The 26,510-nt window shown below is 36.2% G+C and overlaps 1 protein-coding gene across 1 annotated transcript; it reads right to left on the reverse strand.

Annotated features, from left to right (window-relative positions):
• LOC121008779 (protocadherin gamma-B5-like) lies at positions 1-25,944 on the reverse strand. The gene is made up of 8 exons (XM_040441499.1): positions 25,900-25,944; positions 14,415-16,814; positions 8,857-8,911; positions 2,499-2,651; positions 1,808-2,083; positions 1,380-1,585; positions 380-490; positions 1-252 (listed from the first exon to the last, which is right to left on the reverse strand). The coding sequence occupies exons 1-8, from the start codon at positions 25,942-25,944 to the stop codon at positions 1-3; spliced, it is 3,498 nt and encodes a 1,165-aa protein (XP_040297433.1).
• Between the last annotated feature and the right edge of the window lie 566 nt (positions 25,945-26,510).

A 26,510-nucleotide genomic window follows, 5' to 3' on the forward strand; every position in this document is an offset into this window, starting at 1 on the left:
TTATTTTAAACTTTCAACTCCAATTCCACAGTCATCTGCATCAATAAGTTCATGAACACATACATTTTGATCTGATTGAGCAATAACATCACTTTCAGAGGGATCCAAAGCCACACAAAGATTGTAGGAGTATGGCAGAGGTAATGTTCCATCACTATACATAGATAGCACCCTGGGATCAACTGGGATACAGATTTGCACTGAAAGATCTAAAGGCTGTTGAAGGTTTAGACTTCTTACATTTTGAAACAACTGCCAGCATTAAAGTTAGAATAAACAAGAAGGAAATGAGTGCTAGAGCAATTAATAAATATATTTGCAAACTGTTTAGGGGTGATTCGTTACCAAAATCACAGATAGCCTTGAGTTTTGGACCAACTTGCTGAAAATTATCTGTACCAATGAGACTTAATGTGACAGTAGCTGAAAAAGTGGGTTCTACATTGTCCTTTACCATCACCACAACTTTGTGCTTCAATATGTCCTTCTCCTGAAAAGAATGGGCAGTCCTGATTTTACCAGTGTGCTTATTGATTAAAGGGAACCTGTCACCTCAAAAATGCATCTACACCCGCCAGCAGTACCTCATAGTAGCCCACAGCCTGTTAATAATCATATGTTTCATCCTGTTGTCCAATGCTGCATTAGTTAAAAAAAACACAGTTTTATTCTCCATCAGTGCTATAGTGCCGGGCAGCTTGAAGTCAAGGGAGCAGTGGCCTCCTTGCTTCAAGTCAAGATAACCATGCCCCCTATTGCCTGAGAGTGACCGCCTGCAGTGCGGCCACGATTCTCACGCATGTGCATTGCGCCGCTGAAACCCGCCTAACAGCGGCAGCAGGAGATGGGATAGCGCATTACTACAGAGCGCACCACGCATGCGCAAGACTTGGGGAATTGTGGCCGCACTGCAGGCTGTCACTCTCAGGCAAGAGGGGATGGTTAGGAGGCTGCTGCCCCCTTGACTTCAAGCTGGCCGCTGATGGAGAATAAAACTGCGTTTTTTTTTTAAACTTACGCAGCATAGGACAACAGGATGAAATATATGATTATTAACAGGCTGCGGGCTACTATGAGGTACTTCTGGCGGGTGTAGATGCATTTTTGAGGTGACATGTTCCCTTTAAAAAATGAGATGGTTCTGGTGCTTAGATGAAATAATAGGAAAGCCAAGAATTATGTCCAGAGTTGTTCTGCAGCCACCACCTTGGTTATTAAAGAACCTGGTTCAGAAGCAAAAAACACCATCTCAATTTCAACTAGGCTGCCACTATCCAGTGATGGGTACAAGATCTTTGGTGTATTATCATTCTCATCTACTATATGGATAAGTAGTGTTGTATTGCCGCTTAGAGATCCTCTAGGTCTCTCGCAGTCACTTGAATTTCAAATTCCTTTAGCTGCTCATAGTCAAATGTTCTCTGAGCATAGATGACTCCAGTCTCTATATTAATGGAGATATAAGATGAAAATTGAGGATCTTCTTTATTAATTGTGGAAATGGAATAGATTATTTTAGCATTATCACCAGTATCAGGATCTGAATCTTCTACAGTGTAGATTGAAGCTCCTGGTAAATTATTATCTGCCATATAAGTGACAAATAAAAGATAGAAAAAACATTGGTGGAACAAAAAAAAAAAAAAAAAAAACATTCGTGGATTGTCATTAACATCTGATATTTCTAATTTTAAGGTCCTTTTGCAGGATAGTGGTGGTGACCCTCTGCCTAAAGCTATAATTGAAATATTATAAAAATACATTTTCTCTCTGTCAATTTCATTTGTTGTGACAAGTCTGTAGTAACGGTCATCTGATAAGATTAAATTGAATGATAATTCTTCCATTAGTTTGCAATCCACTTCTCCATTTGCGCCAGAATCTTGATCATGAACTTCAATTACTGCTACCACTGCACATGGTGCAGCATCTTCAGGAATTGGAGTTGATAATGATGTGATAGATATCTCTGGCGGATTATCATTTATATCTGTAACTTCTAGCAATACTTTACAATGAGCAACAAGACCTCCGCCATCCTTTGCTTGTAAAGAGAGCTCATAATTCTTTACCAATTCAAAATCTAAAGTATTGTTTTAATTTCTCCAGTTATAGGATGAATACTGAAAGTTCCCATATAATGGATGTTTCCTGAGGTTTTACTAAAGGAATAGGGAATTTCTGAATATACGTATAACAAAACAAAACAGGGTAGAGGGCTCGACACCTAGAGGAATGGATAACGGTGGGTTCACTGCTGACTGGGTCACCCACCCAGTACACAAAACAAATAGAGAAATACAGTATACACATGGGCAGGCACACCACCTTTCGTAGCTGGCATTGGATCAGTTACACAAAGTTTTTGATCCAATACCAGTTACGAAAGGTGGTGTGCCTGCCCATGTGTAAATTTCTGAATATAGACCATCATCTTTATCAGTCGCACCTACAGTAATTATTGTAGCATTGACTGGAATGTTCTCATTCACTCTTACTTTTTATAACTGTTGGGTAAATATAGGAATTATCATTGGCATCCGTAACAATAATTTTTATCAATGCCATGTCTGATCTTATAGAGTTGCCTCCATTCAAAGTTGTTAGAGTTAATTTATGAATATTCTGTGACTCACGTTCTAAAGGTTTTTCTGAAACAAGCACTAGAAATATACTACCATGTGGATTTCTGTCTTCACAGAGCTTATATCACTGTACAGAAGTCAAACCAATGTCTGGATGTTCTGTAGTTTGTAAAGAAAATCTGATTCTTAGGGGTATTAATTAAATTTTTCCATTGTGAAAACATCAGGAATAAATAATGGGGAATTATCATTTATATCGCAAATTTCTACTCTGACCCTGAAAACAGTTAAATTCTGAAATTATATATCCATTTTCAATTAATTCTTGTGGAACACCTAAAGGGTAATCAGTTTGTAAAATCAGTTTTGAATACCTTGAGGGGTGTAGATTATAAAATGGGTTCACTTTTTGGGGAATATCTACTCTAGAGGTGCATCCGGGAGTCTTCAAATATGACATCACAGCTTAAAATTATCCCAATGAAATCTGCTTTTCAAAAACCATATGGCATTCCTTTCCTTCTGCGCAATACTGTGTGCCCGTACAGCAGTTTACGACAATATATGGGGTGTTTTTGTAAACTACAGAATCAGGGCAATAAATTTTGAGTTTTGTTTGGCTGTTAACCTTTGCTTTGTTAGCGGCAAAAAAATGATTAAAATGGAAAATCTGCCAAAAAAGTGAAATTCTGAAATTTCATCTTTATTTTCCATTAATTCTTGTGGAACACCTAAAGGGTTAACAACGTTTGTAAAATCAGTTTTTAATATCTTGAGGGGTGTATTTTTTGGGTCATTTTTGGGTGGTTTCTATTATGTAAGCCTCACAAAGTGACTTCAGACCTGAACTGGTCCTTAAAAAGTGGGTTTTGGAAATTTTCTGAAAAATTTATAAATTTGATTCTAAACTTATAAGCCTTCTAACGTCCCCAAAAATCCAAACATGAAGTAGACATATGGGAAATGTAAAGTAATAACTATTATTTGATGTATCTGTTTTTTAAAAGCAGAGAAATATAAATTTGTAAAGTTGCGAATTTTTTTTAATTTTAGGAAAATTTTGTATTTTTTAATAAATTAAAATTAAATATTTTGATTCAAATTTACCACTGTCATGAAGTACAATATGTGATGAGAAAACAATCTCAGAATGGCCTGGATAAGTAAAAGTGTTTAAAGTTATCACCACATAAAGTGACACATGTCAGATTTGCAAAAATCTGTCTGGTCTCTAAGGTGAAAAATGACCCAGTCCTTAAGGGGTTAAAGCCTTAGAAATACCTAAATCATAATAGAGGAAAATGGGGGATATTTGTTTCTATTATTTTTTATACAAGACCAGATGCATATAATTTTGTTTAGGTTAATGAGAAGTGAACTGTAGTTGTCAATTGGATTTCAGAGAGAAAAAAAAAACTATCCTATAATCACCTGCATTTCTCAAATATCTCCAGTTCTAAGAACTTCCAGAAACACTTCCCAGAAAAAATTATTCAGTTAGGCTTTACATACTGTCAGTTTCAGGCTGGGGTTCTTGGTCCCACCAGAGGATATTGTTCTCGAGGCCCTATATCATCGATAAGGCCCATTAAAATTTGAATAAGAGAACTAAAACCTAGTGGCAAGTGGTTGGCTCCAAAGGCAGACAAATGTCTTTTTTCTCTTAGAACTTTGCTGCCTAGTATGGTAACATATCCTAGGATCACCGGAGTATTCTCTGGTACTCTGGTCTGACCCGGCATACTGTACATAGATAGAAAGCTTTATGAAAACTAGTTCCTGGAAAAAGTGGTAAAAGTACTCATTGTAACCAATCCTATGGCAGCTAAGATAATACCACAAGCTGCAAAGTAAACTATATACAATTTTTTTCACTAGAGAAACGCAATTTAAGTAAAATTCTACATATAAATTATATTATCAATTTCCTTTATGTCATTCAATAGAAAAAAATACCTTCCAAACAACCATAACGTTATGGTAGGAAACCAGTAATGTCGTTAAGAAATCAGCAAGTTACTTACTGTATATGATACATAAAATTCCAAATTATTCAACATTTTAGTAACAAAATTGAACTTTGACTTTGTGACTTACAAAGAAGTTATCTCTAACCCTAGCATAAGAGTTTTAAAGTCAAGGTAAGTGCATACTGGCTATATCATATGCCATTAACTATTCCCTATAGGGAAAAAGTTTGGGGTAACCTGCCATGTTGACATGATTCCTTTAATTATCCTGTGCCTTTTCTATATGTAGAAAAATATTGAGGTAGTCATAGTAACCTACAATGTCAAGTTAACATCATATGACCAAAACTTTACCAACTAGAGACTACAGTAAATTACTGTATAATGGACATTATTGCCAGCATCATATGAAAACAAAGACCAAGTAGAGACTATAAAATGGACATAGCAGCTGTTTTCTATTTATACTATATCTATGTAATATCTACTGAATAAAAAATGTTACATATGTGTTTTTTTAAAGCTCTCCTACAGAACCCTCTTTATTGTCAAGTCTTCTTAAAGGTTTTCTTTCCTATCACCTAAGTCATCAGCATCAAGCAGAATATCCACAAGTACTGGACATTTTGATTTTGCTTCAGTTAACTGAAGTCACTTTAATTGGCATCCATAGGCACACAGATATTGTAAAAATATAAAGTGTTACTGTCTCATTTGTAGGATCAACTTATGTTGAAATGTGAGGGCCATTTTACAGTGATTTTGTATCCGTGCATTTTTATACAATAACCAATATACAGTAACTGTTATAATAAAAAGCAAAGATATGTGCTCATTTGATGACTAAAGACAGTTATAGATTTATTTGAAGCTCTTCAGCTGGGAGTCGGTAGCTTATTTTAGGAACCACTTGGACATTATCTATAACAACTAAACTTATGGTGACTATTGCTCAAATAGAAGGATCTCCTTTGTTCTTCACAATCATAACAACATTTTGCATTGTACCTTTGCATGAATGGCTGCCTCTACTTTAGGCTCTTCCTATCTGTTGAAAGCTTTTAATTAGAGACAAACAAACCTGGATCCTACCTACCCTCCTACCCTAAGTTGATTTTGTAGGCTTAAGCTCAGGAGAGGTACAATAAGTAAAATAATATAGATTTCCATCTGAAGATTGTTGGCAGATTGTTCCATATAGTTTTGATCAAATGTTTGCAACAAACTACAAACAAATTAATATATACCGTATAGTATGTATAGCAGTAATGTAATTCAAAATTGAAAAGCAAAATATGTCATATATATATATATATATCTATATATATATATATATATATCTATATTAATACACACACCACAAACATTCAATATATGCACACCACATACATGCAGTATAGTGTATTTACATATTACATACATATCTGTATCTCCTTCATAAGTCCTTCTGTCCTTCTAGTGAGAAGCATATAAGGACAAAATGTGGTCTCTGGAAAATTTGGGCCCAGGGCTGATAACAAAGATGCCAAACCAACAAATGTATCTTTATTAATATATAATTAATCGATAAAAAAATTAAAAACCATAAAAAATATCAAAGTTCATGGATTAGTAATGGAGGAGTAAATAAGAGGCAACTATAGGGTGGGCCATTTATATGGATACACCTTAATAAAATGGGAATGGTTGGTGATATTAACTTCCTGTTTGTGGCACATTAGTATATTTGAGGGGGAAACTTTTCCAGATGGGTGGTGACCATGGTGGCCATTTTGAAGTCGGATATTTTGAATCCAACTTTTGTTTTTTCAATAGGAAGAGGGTCATGTGACACATCAAACTTATTGGGAATTTCACAAGAAAAACAATGGTGTGCTTGGTTTTAACGTAACTTTATTCTTTCATGAGTTATTTACAAGTTTCTCTTTGTTTACAGCCATTGACATGTCGCCGAGGTTAACACGTGAGGAGCGGATAGAAATTGTGTTGATGTCAGGTGAACGCAGTAACCGGGTCATTGCAGCAGATTTCAATGCAAGACACCCTACGAGACCACCCATCTCCCATGCTACAGTTAGCAAACTGCTTGCTAAGTTTCGTGAAACTGGTTCAGTGTTGGATTTGCCAAAATGTGGACGCATGAAATCTGTCTCTAATGAAGAAACATCAGTGGCTGTCCTAGCTTCATTCAGCAAGAGCCCACAGTGTAGCACTCGCCGCATGTTACTGGAGAGTGGCATTAGTCGAACATCCCTTCGGCGGATATTAGCTACTCACAAATGGCACCCTTACAAACTCCAGCTACTGCAGCATCTCAACGAGGATTACCCAGATCGGTGCACTGAATTTGCAGAATGGGCAAAACAAAAATTGGAACAGGACCCTCAGTTTACGCCGAAGATTTTGTTCAGTGATGAGGCAAACTTTTATGTGAATGGTGAAGCTAACAAACAAAACCACCGCTATTGGTCTGACACTAACCCACATTGGATAGATCCCTCCAAGACTGTTAGAACAAAAATATTGATGGTATGGTGTGGTATATGGGGTACAAAGATAGTGGGGCCATTCTTCATCAATGGAAACCTCAAGGCCACTGAATATGCGAAATTGCTACATGATGATGTGTTTCCCTCTTTATGCACTGAAGCTGGCACGTTCCCTGAGTTTTTCCAGCAAGATGGTGCACCACCACATTATGGGTGTCAGGTCCGAGCATTCCTAGATGAACAGTTTCCTGGAAAGTGGATTGGTCGTCGTGGGCCATTTGAATGGCCCCCAAGGTCTCCCGATCTGACCCCCTTAGACTTTTATCTTTGGGGTCATCTGAAGGCAATTGTCTATGCTGTGAAGATACGAGATATGCAGCACCTGAAACTACGGATACTGGAAGCCTGTGCTAGCATTTCTCCTGCAGTGTTGCTATCAGTGTGTGAAGAGTGGGAGAAGAGGGTTGCATTGACAATCCAATACAATTGGCAGCACATTGAACACATTTTATAAGTGGTTAGAAACTTGTAAATAACTCATGAAAGAATAAAGTTACGTTAAAACCAAGCACACCATTGTTTTTCTTGTGAAATTCCCAATACGTTTGATGTGTCACATGACCCTCTTCCTATTGAAAAAACAAAAGTTGGATTCAAAATGGCCGACTTCAAAATGGCCGCCATGGTCACCATCCATCTTGAAAAGTTTCCCCCCTCACATATACTAATGTGCCACAAACAGGAAGTTAATATCACCAACCATTCCCATTTTATTACAGTGTATCCATATAAATGGCCCACCCTGTAGAGTACTTCAATGTAATGGTGAAACATAATTAAAACAACCAAATAACCATAATATCAAACCCAAATGCAGTCAATACTTAATGACTATAACAACCCATAAGATGTATATGGCCTCAAGAACAGACTAACGCCTCATAAGCCTAATGCACATTTCATAGTCATCTTCTTCATGGGGGTAAAGATAACACAAATAGGCCCAGTGCAGTTGATTCATTTGTACTGAATATACAATTCATTATTGTTGGTGATATTTCTGAAACGTTGACCACAAAGTTCATAAAATAAATATGAGTCATTTTCATTATTTGACACCATGTGTGCCTTGAGTAATCAAGATAACATGTCGCTCATACTATAAGTATGTTTAGTCATAGAATATTTCACAATAAAAGTACAGTATAAAGGGTTTACAAAAAGATATTCATGTGAACTGTGAAAAAAGACTGTAGATTCCTCATATGGATTTGCTGCAGATTGTACCCTGGAGGGGGGAAAAAATTGCCAAATTTGCAAAAAACCCATGCAAAAGTTCATATCTACTGCTTCAGTCTAAAAGTTTTTGAAATGTACAGTACAATTTTCTGCATGATTCAAGCAGATCCTAACCAAACCCAATGTATACCATTATTTGAAGATCCGCACTCAATCTGAAACATTCAATGCCCATTCATTTTTACCTATATAAAAGTTAAACATGACCTCCATCACAAACACAATTATATATTATAGTTCCCCATCTCAATATCTATCACTCTATCTAGACTATTTTTAAATATATTTTAGTCATTTCCTTGTAATGTAACTAATAAAAATACAAACTCTCTTGGGTATGATGCACCAAAAAATTATCAAGATTGATAGGTGCATAATGGTGTACTCTTGGGAGGTCTGTACATTAAAAAATTCAATATATGCCTATAAGGAGTTGGTGTAGACTTCATATGTAATGTGCACTAATTTTCTGGTGCACTTATTAGTAAATGTGTCAGGCCACCTGAGGCCTACCTTGTCCCAACCACCAGCTGTCCATTTTTGCACAAAAGGCCACTTTGCGACTTCTCTGTATAAAAAAATGTAGCATACAAAGTTAGTAAATTCCTTTAGTATTCTTATAAAAAAAAAGCTAAAAGTATAATGTCAGAGTTTGGTCAGTTGGTCAATCTAACTGTACCAGAAGACAAAGTACTTGTAGTTTGGGTTTTAACTAGCTTTCAAATATTGTCCTGCTATATTACAATACATTTAGATAACCGCAAATGCTACAATACAACTAAGTATACATTTGGTAATCACATAAGCAAATATAATATCTTAAACGTTTATTAATTAAAATTGACTGTGTTTAGGTGTAACTACTATTAACATAACTATCCGTTTTATAAAAATTATTGCACAATTATGATAAGAATATAGCAGTTACCTGGGCTTTTGTGTAGCCACACCATTATTTGCTAAACGTCGGTAACAATTTTGTTATAGCAAAAGAATATGCGGAAAAAAACTGTAAGCAGATGAAAAGCACAGCTCCCCATAGATTTATTACATAAATGAAAATGAAATAAATGTTTACAGCCACACACAAAGACACAAACTAATGTTTGGCAGATTATTGTAATTAGTGCCACCTCTTCACCAGAGCTACCTCATTGCACCTACTACATACTAGTGTTGATCACGAATATTCGAATTTCGAATTTTTATCGCGAATATAGAATCTTCGAAAATTTGCGAATATTTCGAATATAGTTATATATATTCGTAATTTCGAATATTCCAATTTTTTTTTCCCCCTTTTTTTTTTATTTGATTTTTTTTTTTAAATCAGTACACATGATCCCTCCCTGCTTCTAGCTTGTGGGCCAATAAGAAGGCTGCAATATACTTGACTTTAGGAGTAGTAGTGTTTGTGAATTTTGCTCTATATTAGTTTTTTTCGAATATTCGCTATATTGCTATATATTCTTGTTTTAGAATATTACGAATATTCGAAAAAACTAAGTTATAGCAATATAGCAAATATTCAAAAAAAAATCGAATATAGAGCAATTTAGCTAATATAGTGCTATAATCTTCTTTGTCTAATAGTTGTAAGTTGATTCGCATATTACACAATCATTACCTTGCCGATTTTTTTAATTTTCGAATATTCGCCGAATATTCTACAAAATATTCGCGAAATATCGCGAATTCGAATATGACCCCTGCCGCTCATCACTACTACATACAATGGACTGTGATTCATGACAAAGTACTTAGTAACAAATTTAATTTTTAGTCTACATTTCGCAAAGCAGCAGAATTTAATTTTTGAAAACTTCACTGATCACTAATAACTATACTGAAGTTAAAAATAAAGGGCAGCATATGTATTTTTTGTTACTTATGAAGAGTCTTCAATGAGTTTGAACCATAATCTTATCCAACATTAAGTTTATAGCACAAACTACCTTTGTAGTAAATTACTATAGCAAATTACATTTTATCATGTAGAGAAAGTTAATACAAGAAACTTACTAATATATTGTAACTGTCCATATTGCCTCCTTTACTGGCTTAATTCATTTTCCCATCACATTATACACTTTGGACAGGTGTTGAGTATTGGATCCCTACTGATTAGATATTGATAGCTTATCTTGAAGATATCCCATCAGTATTAAATTCCTGGACAATCTATTTATATAATAATTTTATCCAGAGTTTATAGTCAACACAAGATTTATTAAGCCAATTAAGATACCACAATCTATTTGTCCATAGGTGACAACACTCAGATTATTTCCTATCATCATGAGGTACATTATATTTAAGTTCTTAACTAATAAATAGAATAGGAGCAGCCGTCATCCAGCAAAACTTGATTGGACCCTTAGACCAGCTAGTCTTTAGCAGAAGGCAACTAGTCGATGTCAAAATGTTAGCATTTCATCAATCTGAGATGAAGGTATAAACAACTGTTTTTAGTTTAGCAAATTTGCAATTTTAAATGTCTAATGGATATGATTAGATAAACTCCAGGAATTGATAATGATGACATCTTCAGGATAGTTCATCATTATCACATTAGCAGGGGTCCGAGTACTGGCACCCCTGTCGATTAGCTGTTGTAGCCATATAGCCATGGCACTCCCTAAAACAGCTAAGCATGCAAACTCCAAGTAACTTACCAAACCCAGTGTCTTATATTGTATAGTGGCTATGCTTGGTATTGCAGCTCAGCCCCACTTCACTTCAATGGGGCTATGCTATAACTAGGCCTTATCAACAAATTACAGTAAGGTAGAAAGAGGCCGCAGAGCTTATGGAGTGCCTGACCTCTTCAAACAGCTGATCTATGGGGGTCCCGGGTGACATCCCCACACCTATCTGATAGTGATAACCTATCGTGAGGATAAGTCATCAATATTTTTTCAGGATAACCCCTTTAGTATTTCATGGATTTTATTTACACTATATAAATACTGCTTGGTTATTTATGGAAACATTTATACAGTCATATTAATGGAGAAAAATATATATTTTTGGCCCTAAAAATCAAGTTACATTCACCCGCTAGAGGACTAGTAAATTATTTGGTAAGATTAGGTTTCAACATTAACTTGAACCTCTAATATAACAGAGAGTAAAACAGCTAAAAAATGAAAATCCAATTTAACCACTGAAACACCCACTGTCTCTTGTCATTTTAGAGGGAGCCGAGCACTTTTTTGAGCACTTTTGCTCCATTAATGGACTATAACTAACAGCTCTAATTCTTAAAGTACCTTTTGCTCTATTGCCAGGATCAGAGGTAACTCCAATTCCAACAGTTTGCACTTATTTTTGCTACAGTCTGTATATCAGCATGATCAAAGGGAATTTCCCTCTCTGAAAGGGTCCCAATGGTCTGACCGGATGCTTGCTTAGCCATAGAAGAACCTAAAAGTGACTGAGGGGCTTTAAGTTCTGTAACCCTGCTGTTAGGGCACACTAATGCTGCCCTAACCTCAGCCTCTGCCATAGAGTGACCATGTATAATGTATTAGCATACAGTAGCTTTTCTGGGATTGTGATACTGATGACCTATCCTGAGGATAAGTTATCAGTTTCTGATTGGTGAGGGTCTGACATCCGGGACCCCTGCCGATCAGCTGTTTGAGAAGGCAACGGTGCTCCTATATGCGTCAAGGTCTTCACTCAGCTTACCAAGCGTAGCGCAAGCCTAACGCGATATATTGTATTGTGGCTGTCCTTGGTATCGTGCTCATTCTCATTCACTTCAATGAGTCTGAGTGCGATATCAAGCAGAGCCGCTATACAACATATGGCTCTGTGCTTGGTAAGCTGTGAGAAGGCATTGATGCTCAAAAGAGCGCTGGTGCCTTCTCAAACAGCTGATTGACAGGAGTCCTAGGTGTCGGACTCCCACTGATGAGATACTGATGACCTATTCCGAGACTAGGTTATCATTAGTAAAATGTAAAAACTCCTTTAATAGAATTATAAAGTAGTGTAATAAAATACACTGCTCAAAAAAATAAAGGGAACACAAAAATAACACATCCTAGATCTGAATTACTTAAATATTTTTCTGAAATACTTTGTTCTTTACATAGTTGAATGTGCTGACAACAAAATCACACAAAAATAAAAAAAATGGATATCTAATTTTTTAACCCATTGAGGTCTGGATTTGGAGTCACACTCAAAATTAAAGTGGAAAAACACACTACAGGCTGATCCAACTTTAAAGTAAGTCAAAATGAGGCTCAGTAGTGTGTGTGGCCTCCACATGCCTGTATAACCTCCCTACAACGCCTGTGCATTCTCCTGATGAGGTGGCGGACGGTCTCCTGAGGGATCTCCTCCCAGACCTGGACTAAAGCATCTGCCAACTCCTGGACAGTCTGTGGTGCAACGTGACGTAGAGCGAGACATGATGTCCCAGATGTGCTCAATTGGATTCAGGTCTGGGGAACGGGCAGGACAGTCCATAGCATCAATGCCTTCGTCTTGCAGGAACTGCTGACACACTCCAGCCACATGAGGTCTAGAATTGTCTTGCATTAGGAGGAACCCAGGGCCAACCGCACCAGCATATGGTCTCACAAGGGGTCTGAGGATCTCATCTCGGTACCTAATGGCAGTCAGGATACCTCTGGCGAGCACATGGAGGGCTGTGCGGCCCTCCAAAGAAATGCCACCCCACACCATTACTGACCCAATGCCAAACCGGTCATGCTGGAGGATGTTGCAGGCAGAACATTCTCCACGGCATCTCCAGACTCTGTCACGTCTGTCACATGTGCTCAGTGTGAACCTGCTTTCACCGGTGAAGAGCACAGGGCGCCAGTGGCGAATTTGCCAATCTTGGTGTTCTCTGGCAAATGCCAAACGTCCTGCACGGTGTTGGGCTGTAAGCACAACCCCCACCTGTGGACGTTGGGCCCTCATATCACCCTCATGGAGTCTGTTTCTGACCGTTTGAGCAGACACATGCACATTTGTGGCCTGCTGGAGGTCAGTGCTCCTCCTGTTTCTCCTTGCACAAAGGCGGAGGTAGCGGTCCTGCTGCTGGGTTGTTGCCTTCCTACGGCCTCCTCCACGTCTCCTGATGTACTGGCCTGTCTCCTGGTAGCGCCTCCATGCTCTGGACACTACGCTGACAGACACAGCAAACCTTCTTGCCATAGCTCACATTGATGTGCCATCCTGGATAAGCTGCACTACCTGAGCCACTTGTGTGTGAAAGCACCGCCAGCATTCAAAGTGACCAAAACATCAGCCAGGAAGCATAGGAACTGAGAAGTGGTCTGTGGTTACCACCTGCAGAACCACTCCTTTATTGGGGGTGTCTTGCTAATTGCCTATAATTTCCACCTGTTGTCTATCCCATTTGCACAACAGCATGTGAAATTGATTGTCACTCAGTGTTGCTTCCTAAGTAGACAGTTGGATTTCACAGAAGTGTGATTGACTTGGGGTTACATTGTGTTGTTTAAGTGTTTTACCTTTATTTTTTTGAGCAGTGTATAATTAAACATTTTTATATAAAAAAAATCAGAAAAATTATATAATCCATTATTTCTAAAATAAAATATTTTATTGTACATCGTTTATGTAAAAAATATTTAAAGTGTAAAATATGTAGTTTCAATAATAAAATAAAAAAGCAATGATTTTTTTTATATTTGCAACACAAAATAAATGTATATAAATTACAACTAATGTATATGTACCCCAAAAAGCACAAAAAAATACAATTTAATTCACACAAAGGTATGCCTTTTATAGCCATGCCAATGGAAAAAACTTATAGCTGCTTAAACATGGAGAGGCAAAAACCGAAGGGGTTAAAAATCTGACTTTGGAGCCAATCACTTTCAACTAGGATTTATTTTTTGTATGTTCTTGTTTAGAAATTGCCATTAATACTATAGGGATATATGACCAGATATTGGTGGTCTTACTTTAGTCTGGCATTGATACTGGTCTAGTCTTTTTAGAGTAGGAATTAAAACTTTTAAAGTAAATATAAAAAGTATAGAGGAGTTATATCACATTAACACTTTTATAAAACATACCTGTTCACTAGTTGGTGATGCTTCTTTTAAACTTTCATCTCCTAGTCCTGAATCATCAGCATCAAGAAGGTTATCCACAAGAACATTTTGCTGTGGCTTAACATAAGCAAAGTCATTTTCAGTTGAATCCAAAGCCACACAAACATTGTATGAGAAGGGAAAGGGTAAACTTCCATCACTGTACAAGGAGAGCATTCTGGAGTCAATTTGAGGATATAAGTTTGTACTTACTGCTCCAAATGTTGTTTCTAAAGATTTAGATTCTTTACATTTTGATATTATAACAATCATGACAGTGAAAATAAATAACAAGGAAATCAGAGCAAGCGCTATTACTAGATATAAGTGTAAATTTGATTGTGTGTCTTCATTTTCAATTTGGTTAGTGAGTTTTGGAGCCACTTGAATATTATTTGTCAAAAAAACATTTATGGTTACAGTAGCTGAGAGAGATGGTTCTCCATTGTCTTTCACCATCACCACAACCTTTTGCTTCAGTGTGTCCTTTTCTTGAAATGCCCGAGTTGTTCTTATTTCTCCTGTGTGCTCACCAATAATAAAATATGATGGCTCTGACACATGTATGAAATGATAGGAGAGCCAGGAGTTGTGACCGGAGTCTGGATCCACTGCTACCACCTTTGTTATTAAAGATCTTGGTTCAGCCGTGATAGAAACCATTTCATATCCACCTGGCCATCCATTTTCTGTAGATGGATACAAAATGTTTGGGCTATTATCATTCTGATCAACTATGTTAATAACCAATGTCGCATTACTGTCCAGAGGTGGGGATCCATTGTCTTTTGCATTTACTTGTATTTCAAAACTCTTGTTCTGTTCATAATCGAATGACCTTTGGGCATAAAGAACTCCTGTCTCTATGTTCATGGAAAAAAAAGATGACATAGATAGGTTTTCTGTATCTTTGGTTGAAATTGTATAAATAATTTTAGCATTGTATCCTATATCTGGATCTATTGCTTTTATACTAAATATAGAAGCTCCTGGTAAATTGTTCTCGGGAATGTATGCACTATATTTAGATGTGATAAACACTGGCGGATTATCATTTACATCTGCAATCTCCAATCCTATGGTCCTTCTATTGGATAAAGGGGGAGATCCTCTGTCAGTAGCCTCAATTGTGATATTATAATAGGCTTGTTGTTCTCTGTCTAGAGTCATGCTTGTGGATAATGTATAATAATTGTCAGATGACAATTTCAAGTTAAAAGGTACAATTTCAACAATTTCACAGTCAGTTTCTCCGTTGAATCCAGTATCTTGGTCATGCACTTCTATCAAAGCTATCATTGTACCTGGCTTGGCGTCCTCCTGGATCGGAGATAATAAGGAGCTAATTACTATCTGTGGGTCATTGTCATTCATGTCTATAACTTCTATCAATATTTTGCAGTGGGAAATTAAACCACCTCCATCTTTTGCTTGCACAGATAGTTCATAATTCCTTGTCACCTCAAAATCTACATTTCTATTTGTTTTAATATCTCCATTTATAGAGTTAATAATAAACATGCCAGTATGATGTATGTTATCTGAAGTTTTACTAAAGGAATATGTAATCTGAGCATTTATGCCTTCATCCTTATCTGTGGCATTAACATTTACTATAGTAGTGTCCATAGGTATGTCTTCTTGTATACTGACCCTGTAAATCTCTTTGCCAAATATTGGGAAATTATCATTAGCATCAGTAACAATGATGCTTATTGAAGCAGTTCCAGATCTCATAGGGTCCCCTCCATCCATAGCTATTAAAGTTAATATGTGTATATGTTCTGCCTCTCTATCCAAGGGTTTGTCTAACACAAGTTCTGGAAATTTACTGCCATCTGGTCTAACCTTTTCACTTACTATAAAATACTGGTTATCACTTAGTTTATATGTCTGCACTGAATTCATACCAGTATCTGGATCTTCTGCACTTTGCAGAGCAAATCTTGTTCCTGGTAAAGCTGACTCTATAATCTCAACAGAGAAGGTCTCATGGAAAAATGTAGGAGAATTGTCATTAATATCCTGAATTTCTACTTTGATTTTAAATATGTGAAATGGATTTTCAATCACAATATCAAAGGTAATGTAGCAGGAGTATTCTGCCCCACACAATGTCTCTCTGTCTATCCTGTCCTTAATAAATAGACTTCCATTATCAAGACTGATAAAAAAATATTTCTCTGAAGCTCTGGATACAATTCTTAGTTTTCTAGATGAGAGCTGCTTAATATCAAATCCAAGGTCATCTGTAATATTTGCTATAACAGAGTCTTTCCTCATTTCCTCTGTAATAGAATAGTGAATCTGACCAAAACCTGAATGATGCAGCCAAGAAAATAAGATGAAAATGGTTACTTGCCATTTGAGTCCATGGTTTGTCTGTGAATAAAGAGTCATTTCTTTTAGCTTTTGCAGTATCCAAAATTTGTAAAAGTTTTGTTTCAATAATCAATATAAAATCCTGAATATGTAAGCAACAATGATGATGCTTTGTTGAAGAGGATATCCAGAAAATGGCTGTGCCTGTGTTTGAAGATCTGTGATACATGAAAATCCAAGTGGATCTTGTTTGGTATTCTTCTTCTTATTGGTCAAATAGCGGCGCTCAGAGGTAAAATTGTGGAACTGCATTCCTGAGAATTTATTTTTTTTATTATTAAATTTAAATTTAAATAAATGTATTTATGGTCTTATTACAATGTTTTTGCAGCATATATGTCCTTGTTTTCATATAATAACGTATAAATAAGTAAATCTGAATAAATATCTATTTACCAATTATGCCAAATGGGTAATTTTCTATCAATCTCTGTATTAACATTTGTTGCTCATATGGCAGAAATATAAAATTGATACTTTTATTTAGATATTTGTGTTTCATTTTATTTTACTTATATTATTGTTTGGTTTATTTTGTGATCCATTTTAAAGTAATACCTCACAAAGATCACTGTTTGAAAAGATCATATGCCAACTGTACTTTTATAGTAGATTTGAAAAGATGATATAATGATGACAGTTATATATAGATTATAGTTATATTAATATGTAAAATATTAAAAATATAAGATGGATAGACAATATCTTAAATTATAATAATTAAAAAATTAATTTTTATATTAAAATTGTATATGTTAAATTATGAAAATTATTAAATAATGAAATTAATATCATATTTTTACATCACATATCTTAATATGCATATATTTTAAAAAAAATTGGTCTTCACATTATAAAAAAAAATCTACTTATTGTTTATTTAAAGTTGTTATGTTAAGTAATACTTGATTTTGATCTATCCATTCCATATAATATTCAATGCAGGGATGTGAGCAGCACAGCATAAATAGTAGTGAAGGGATACCAGCAGTAGTGAGAACGATTCAGCCTCCAAAAATATAAAAACAAAAATTCCATAGCACTTCCCAATGTGTATAAAGAAGTATATTTCAAATCGCCAGACAGCAACATTTCGGTCCACTCACTGTGACCTTTCTCATTCCATTCCATGATTTTAAATGAATACTGCATTTCTGTTTCATATTTATTTTAGGTAGGTGGACTAAATCAATAATTTATGACTTAGGCTAGCTATGGAGTTATAATATCTCCCAAAGAGTAAAGCTGGCCATACACATTAAAAAAACTATAAGCTGAACAATTGTGTATCTGACATCTACTGCATCACTCCCTCCTAATTCACACAGACACACACTTTCTCATTTTGTCTAATATTGCATGTGTTTTGAATGGTGTGAGAGACTCCAGACTCCTCTGTTGGTGGCCCCCCTGCTCCTAGCGGCTAATTAGCATATTATAAAAGTAAGATTTATGGCGTAACGGTGGTATAGATAAAAGCATTAATAGGCTAGTTAGGTTTAGCTGACATTAGCACATCGCTAATGTCAGCAAGCTTAATAGGGTTAAATCTGGTGACAGAATCCCTTTAATCTTAATATGAAGACAGTTTTCACATCTAATCTTGTGGTTAGTGTGCCATATAAAGGTTTAACGCATATATAATATGAATTATTAGTTACATTTACTATTTTCTTTATTTTTCTTTATATGAGCAGAATGAATGTTATATTTAAGGACACTTTCATGATTTTTTTTAATCACATATTAACAACCTAACTGATATATGAATATTCTATATATTTTTATTGCATATAAAATGGGTGAATGGTTTTCTGGATCTAATTTTTTAAGCCACTCCATGTTAAACCTATTTTCATAATGATGATTACCTTGTAGATAATATCTCCCCTTCATAGCCACATTAAACTGACAACGGGCTACCTTTCTATACAGGAGGCCTGATCATGAGTGCTGAATGGTACAAAAGCACAATATTTTGTAGTTTATTTTTAAATGGCATAGTACTATAATTCTAATTAAAAAAAAGTTTTATATGAATACTGAGGTTGTTTTTTGTTTGTATATTTATTTTTATAGTATGAGTTTTGAGGTTATTGCAGTCTTATAATTTATGAATTAAGTCATCATCAAAATGGAATATAAATATCAGTGAGCCTTATCAGAAGAGCACAATCAACATACTAAATAGAAAAAAAGAAGAGCAAATGTGATTTATAGAACAGTTCACGAAAAGGAAATGCAAACAATCTTGATAGAAGATCAGGAAAAATATTGTGAAATACTGCATGCTTTAACATTATATCAATTGTTAATGGAGAATGGTGCATTCAATTCTAAAAGTGTTATATGATTTATTAAGAAGTCTCATTTATCAAAGCTATCTAACTGAAAATTGTGCTTTGTGTAACAGCAGCTGCTGTGCGCCGGTGTTCCCTTGCTTACCGATGCGGTCCCAGGCGCCATGGTCAGTGGTGCTTCCCATTCACTGCTGCAGTCCTGTGCTCTGTCTATATAGGTACTGTTGTTCTTGCATCCGCTTCATAGTTTCCTCTTAGCCCTGACCACAGCATGCTTGCTGCTTGTTTCCTGCAGAACTTCCTCAAGGGCTGGCACTCGTCACTTCCTGTACTTTATGGGTTAGGTCATGTTATCTCGCTGACCAATCCTAGCCCTCCTACACATATATAAGTGGCTCAGCTCCCTTCCCAGATGCCTCAGTGTCAAGGTCCTTGTGTTCTGCTAAGGTTCCAGATATCTGCTTGTGTTCCTGTGTTCCTGACTTATACTTGTATTCCTGGACTCTGCTACCTGTTTGATCCCTGCCTGCTTGCCTTGACTCTCCTGTTGCTGACCCAGATTGCCTGAACTATACCTGTACCACCGGTTCTAACCTATTGCCTGTTTGATTTTGCCTCTGCCTCATCCTTCAGTCCTGCACTGTTGCTCCTGGTAACGACTCAGCCTGCTGACAACACCTATACCTCTGGAACCTTGCTCAGGTACCTCCTGGTCCACCTGGACCAGCTGCCTCATGTGCCAATCCTCCTCAAGTGGCAGCGACCTGGTGTTTCCCTCAGGAAAGTCTATCCCCACCATCAGTGTACGGTGAAGATCGAGGGGTTCACTTAGACAACACCCTTAGAGGAGGTAGGAAATGTGGCACAGTGCTGGTTCACAACTGTCACTATTTTGTTTAATATATCTGCCATCATTGTATTTTGAGGAGTAACTGGAATCAACTGTTGACCATCAAAATCTAAGCGGATAAAACATGTTATGTTCCATTAAGCTCAACCAATAGCTGTAAGAAGTACAGAAAAATAACTGTATAACAACTAATGCTACTTTCACACTCACATTTTGGGCGGATCCGTTATGGATCTGCAAAAACGGAACCGTTACAATAATACAACCGCAGACAGCTTTTTGGTGTCTGCCTCCAGAGCGGAATGGAGACTGAACAGAGGCAAACCAATGCATTCTGAGCGGATCCTTTTCCATTCATAATGCATTAGGACAAAACTGATCTATTTTGGACCGTTTGTGACAGCCCTGAACGGATCTCACAAACAGAAAGCCAAAACGGGAGTGTGAAAGTAGCCTAACAATGTTAGTATCTAAAGGTTTAGGAATGTAAAGCACACAGTGGGATTCCTCAGTAGATTGTAAGGAGATTATTTCTAAACACATCATTCATTAACAAATTATAGTTTGCTGTATCAAAACTGTATCAAAATAGAAAAAAGGGATTTTGTTAGCAATTACAATTCAAATTTAATTTCCTAACTTGCACTAAAAATATAAAACGGGTACTCTGGTTATCAATATTATAGTCATAAAAAATGCACAAATAATAAATTGGATTACTAATAAAGCACAAATATTTCAAATAGTAGAGATTAGATGGGGTGCCCGTTCATAGATTTTTTATTAATTTTTTTATAATTTTGCTGGCTATGATGCTGAAAAAAATTCAGTTTCTCTGAGACTTTATATATAGAGATGACCAATTTCTTACAAATTCGATTTGGCTGAATTACTTTTTCACTAAGTGCATTTTTTAGTAAGTAGCGGGTACAATGACGGAGTTGCGATAGCGCCGCCCCCATCATTCAGATGCCGCGTTCATACATAATTGTGAACCGTAAAATTAACAATAAACATCTTGCTTGAAGATCTTGGCCGAAATCCCGTGCAACACGGGATTATGTCATCATGCCAGCTGGCGTGGTGGTGTATGACACAATCACACCGACCGGTGTGATGATGTAATCTTGCGCCGCATGAGATTTTGGCCGAGATCTTCAAGCAAGATGGAGGCTGGTGGCCCGTCGCGAGAAAATGGAGGAGGTAAGTTAGAATTTTTTAGTTTTTTATACTATTTAAGGTTAAATCGATTCGCTGACACGAAGCACAAGGAAATTCGGCTTCTAGGCGAATAGAATTTATCCTGAATTCCATTTCATGAGATTTGTTTTGCTCATCTATATATATATACAGTACAGACCAAAAGTTTGGACACACCTTCTCATTCAAAGAGTTTTCTTTATTTTCATGACTATGAAGGCATCAAAACTATGAATTAACACATGTGGAATTATATACATAACAAACAAGTGTGAAACAACTGAAAATATGTCATATTCTAGGTTCTTCAAAGTAGCCACCTTTTGCTTTGATTACTGCTTTGCACACTCTTGGCATTCTCTTGATGAGCTTCAAGAGGTAGTCCCCTGAAATGGTCTTCCAACAGTCTTGAAGGAGTTCCCAGAGATGCTTAGCACTTGTTGGCCCTTTTGCCTTCACTCTGCGGTCTAGCTCACCCCAAACCATCTCGATTGGGTTCTAGTCCGGTGACTGTGGAGGCCAGGTCATCTGGCGCAGCACCCCATCACTCTCCTTCATGGTCAAATAGCCCTTACTTTCAAAGTTTTCCCAATTTTTCGGCTGACTGACTGACCTTCATTTCTTAAAGTAATGATGGCCACTCGTTTTTCTTTGCTTAGCTGCTTTTTCTTGCCATAATACAAATTCTAACAGTCTATTCAGTAGGACTATCAGCTGTGTATCCACCTGACTTCTCCTCAACGCAACTGATGGTCCCAACCCCATTTATAAGGCAAGAAATCCCACTTATTAAACCTGACAGGGAACACCTGTGAAGTGAAAACCATTTCAGGGGACTACCTCTTGAAGCTCATCAAGAGAATGCCAAGAGTGTGCAAAGCAGTAATCAAAGCAAAAGGTGGCTACTTTGAAGAACCTAGAATATGACATATTTTCACTTGTTTCACACTTGTTTGTTATGTATATAATTCCACATGTGTTAATTCATAGTTTTGATGCCTTCATAGTCATGAAAATAAAGAAAACTCTTTGAATGAGAAGGTGTGTCCAAACTTTTGGTCTGTACTGTATATATATATATATATATCTTATGACAACTCGTGTAATGAAAAAATAGTGGAGCTTTTCAAAGCAGACAAATAGGTCCAGTTAGTCCACCCCCCCTCCCACTCAGCTGACTGATATTGAAAAAATGAAGTTAAAAAATCAACTTCTAGTTCCCGCTAAGCCACTCCCATATCTGGTTAGGCCACACACCCTCCCACACCTGAGCTGACAGGGATTGAAAAAATGAAGTTAAAAATCAACGTATAGGTCACACTAAGCCATGCCCTGATCTTGTTATGCCACACCCCCTCCACTCCTTAGCCAACAGGGATTGAAAAAATGAAGGTAAAAATCAACTTCTGTCAGCTGCAGAGATGGGAGGGAGGGAGGGTGACTTTCTCCCTGCAGCTCACACTCAGACAGTACAGTGCTGCTGTCTTGGAGTGAGCTGTTTAAAAGGACATGCCCCCAATCCAGTAAAGGCCACTGTTAAGAGGGCGAGCCCCTGTGGAGGTCACTGTCAAGGGGGTGGAATGCTATGAAAGTAACTGTTAAAGGGGAAGGCTGCTATAAAGGTCAAAGTTAAGGGGGTGGGCTGCTGAGGAGGTCCAATTTTAAGGGATGGGGCACTGTGGGAGGGTCAGTGTTAAGGGGTGGGGGGATGTGGAGGTCACAATTTTGGGGGCGGGGTTCTACTGATGTCACTGTTGTAGTGGATAGTGTTGATATATTTTAACAACACACACAAACATTAAATGAAATAGATGAAATATACCAAAGCAAAGCCGGGTCCTTCAGCTAGTACTATCTATAAAGAAGGAGTACTTACTGTTTGTATAGTTTTGGAAAAGCTGTTTAATAAAAACTATCTGATTTTTTTTAAAAATAGCTACCTGATGTATTAGTGTAAATATAAGGATCTTCACATGAATGTTGTATAGAGATTATATCCTACGGTATTGACATAGATATAGATATTCTTGTTGTAAACAATGTCCAGCTCACCTGCTGTCTATATCCCTTGTATCGACTTCCTTGATGCACGGAGACCTTGGTAAGACCGTGAAATAGTAGAAATAAAGCGATGGATCCAGCATCGAAGTTAGAAAATATTGTAGGTTCCTTTATTCAGTGTAGTACAGATCCATACAGTGACAGCATCACCTAAGTGTTCCAAAAGAACGTGTACGCGTTTCGAACAAACATGTTCTAAGTCGTGATCGTCACGACTAAGAACATGTTTGTTCGAAATGCGTAGATCTTCTTTTGGAACACTGAGGTGATGCTGTCACTGTATGGATCTGTACTACACTGAATAAAGGAACCTACAATATTTTCTAACTTCGATGCTGGATCCATCGCTTTATTTCATAGATATAGATATATCAGGATCTTATATATTAATGATAGAAATATTAATTATAGCGGTAGTTGTTATTCAGCTAGATTATCATAAGATAGTGTGTCTGTCAGCCATAATTGTTTTTATACCACTTATAGGATAATTTCTCTACAATGTATGGATGATATATTTATTTTATCTGTGTTAATACCATAGGATGTAATATCTGTACAATCTCTGTGACAATGTATAATGTTGAGATAGCATATAACTATCTATACTCTACAGTTTTGGCAATTTTACAGACACCAACAATCAAATAAAAATTCTGATATTTACACTAATACATCAGTACATCATACAGTAAGTACCACTATTTTACTTCTCTTAAAAAGCTTAATATACTTAGAATAAAAATTTGTTGATTTAATCAACATTTCAATAGCAAATTATTATCTATCCCAGAAGTTCACTTATACAAAATAATAATCTACTAAGAGGGATAGGATATTTTAATCATAGTTTATTTATGGCACCAGTTTGTTTACAGTATTCCAAATAAAATTTTAGTTTTACATAGCAGGTCAAAAACAGTGTCTTTAAAGTTTTTTAGCTATTGGTATATTTTTGTTAAACATACCCTGGACTGAATATTGGGTCATTATCATATTTTTTGTAATAAAGGGAGCTTCTCAATATGAAAGTACTGTAGGCAGCATGTTATAGAGCAGGAGGAACTGAGTAGAATTATTTATAGTTTTGTGGCAAAACTTCTATTTCATTCATTTACATTCCTGCTCATTCTGGGCTTTGAAGTCGAGGTGGTCATATCAGTTACTGACAGCTATCTGTGTATACATAGTCACAGAGAGAAAGCTTTCAACGATTTCAAAGCCCAGAATGAGCACAGATACAAATATATAATGTACAGTATGTTTTACTAAATATTTTCCAATAATGCTGTATATCAGTCTGCTCTGCTCCTCTTGCTCTATAACATGCTGCCTTCACCTTAGACACCATGTTTAACATGGCAGGTTTGCTTTAATCCAAATGATTGTTTAGGAAATTTTCCATATCTTTTTTCATAAACTGCTTTTTAAAATTATGTTTTTATGTTTGTATATTATATAAAACAATGCTGTACTATAAAAAATCCTATCATGTCATGTTATATACCAAGGATTGCAACCTCCGTCACGCCAGGAGGTTACTACATCTCCCATCTTGCACACTTGCTTGGCTGTTGGCTAACAAAAGTGAAAGGAGCTGGGAGTTGAGTTTCACAACAGCTAGCGTTCCAAAGGTTGCTGATCCCTGTTATATACAATAGCTAATGTCTTGAAAAAATAGTGTCTTTGCCAAGTGGGTTTATGCCAAAACCCAGGCAAGCGAGCAGTACCAATAAGAACTATTCATCATACAGTATACACTTTTAAAATATTTTTTTTCCTACACTACATGTGATATGCTTATGATTTGCACTTATTTGCAAGCATAATAAACCTTAACCCTTTCAGGACCCTACCATATTGCATCTTAAAGACCAGGCCATTTTTTTTATTTATTTAACATATGTGACTTTATGTGATAATATCTTTGGAGTACTTTTACTTATACAAGCCATTCAGAGATTGTTTTCTCTTGACACATTATACTTCATCATAGTGGAAAATTTCAGTCAAAATATTTAATCAATATTTATTTTTAAAAAATCCCAAAAAATTGGCAAATTTCTACTTTTAAAACAGATAGTGATACCTCATAAAATAGTTATTACTTTATATTTCACATATTTCTACTTTATGTTTGGATCATTTTGTAAATGCCACTTTGTGGGTCTTACATAGTGGAAACCCCTAATAAATGACCCCATTGTAGAAACCACACCCCTCAAGATATTCAAAACTGATTTTACAAACTTTGTTAACCCTTTAGCTGTTCCACAAGAATTAAAGGAAAATGAAGATAAAATTTCACTTTTTGGGTAGATTTTTCATTTTAATCAATTTTTTCCTGCAACAAAACAAGGGTTAACAGCCAACCAAAACTCAATATTTATTACCCTGATTATGTAGTTTACAGAAACACCCTATCGTGTGGAAACTATGGAAACTGCTGCATGGACACATAGCAGGGCACAGAAGAAAAGGAGCAATATATGGTTTTTGGAGAGCAGATTTCACTGGGATAATTTTAAGTTGCCATGTCACATTTGAAGACCCCCTGATGCACCCCTAGAGTAGAATCTCCGAAAAAGTGATTTTGGAAACTACAGGATAAGTTGGCAGTTTTTTGGGTACTATTTTGGGGTACATATGATTTTTTATTGTGAGGTAAGGTAACAATTGGCTGTGCTGGCACCATTTTTATTTTTTGTTTTTTTACCATGTTCATATGACAAGTTAGATCATGTGCTATTTTTATAGATCAGATTGCTACGGACGTGACAATATCAAATATGTCAACTTTTTTTTGTTTGTTTCAGTTTTAACCACCTCAGCCCCCAGTGCTTAAACACCCTGAAAGACCAGGCCACTTTTTACACTTCTGACCTACACTACTTTCACCGTTTATTGCTCGGTCATGCAACTTACCACCCAAATGAATTTTACCTCCTTTTCTTCTCACTAATAGAGCTTTCATTTGGTGATATTTCATTGCTGGTGACATTTTTACTTTTTTTGTTATTAATCGAAATTTAACGATTTTTTTGCAAAAAAATGACATTTTTCACTTTCAGTTGTAAAATTTTGCAAAAAAAACGAGATCCATATAGAAATTTTGCTCTAAATTTATAGTTCTACATGTCTTTGATAAAAAAATAATGTTTGGGTAAAAAAAAAATGGTTTGGGTAAAAGTTATAGCGTTTACAAACTATGGTACAAAAATGTGAATTTCCGCTTTTTGAAGCAGCTCTGACTTTCTGAGCACCTGTCATGTTTCCTGAGGTTCT

This window comes from Bufo bufo, chromosome 1 (genome assembly GCF_905171765.1).
Source record: "Bufo bufo chromosome 1, aBufBuf1.1, whole genome shotgun sequence".
NCBI classification, from domain to species: Eukaryota; Metazoa; Chordata; class Amphibia; order Anura; family Bufonidae; genus Bufo; species Bufo bufo.

What these genes read in the sequence shown, in the direction of transcription:
- LOC121008779 (XM_040441499.1), bottom strand. Translation starts at nt 25,944, where the DNA reads ATGGTAAAAAAACAAAAAATAAAAATGGTGCCAGCACAGCCAATT. An exon ending in CAGCTGGTGGTTGGGACAAG is followed by an intron (nt 2,652 to 8,856) that starts GTAGGCCTCAGG and finishes TGCTTGTTTCAG; the next exon opens with AAAAACCTTTAGAACGTGAG. An exon ending in GTACAGATAATTTTCAGCAA is followed by an intron (nt 253 to 379) that starts GTTGGTCCAAAA and finishes TAATGCTGGCAG; the next exon opens with TTGTTTCAAAATGTAAGAAG.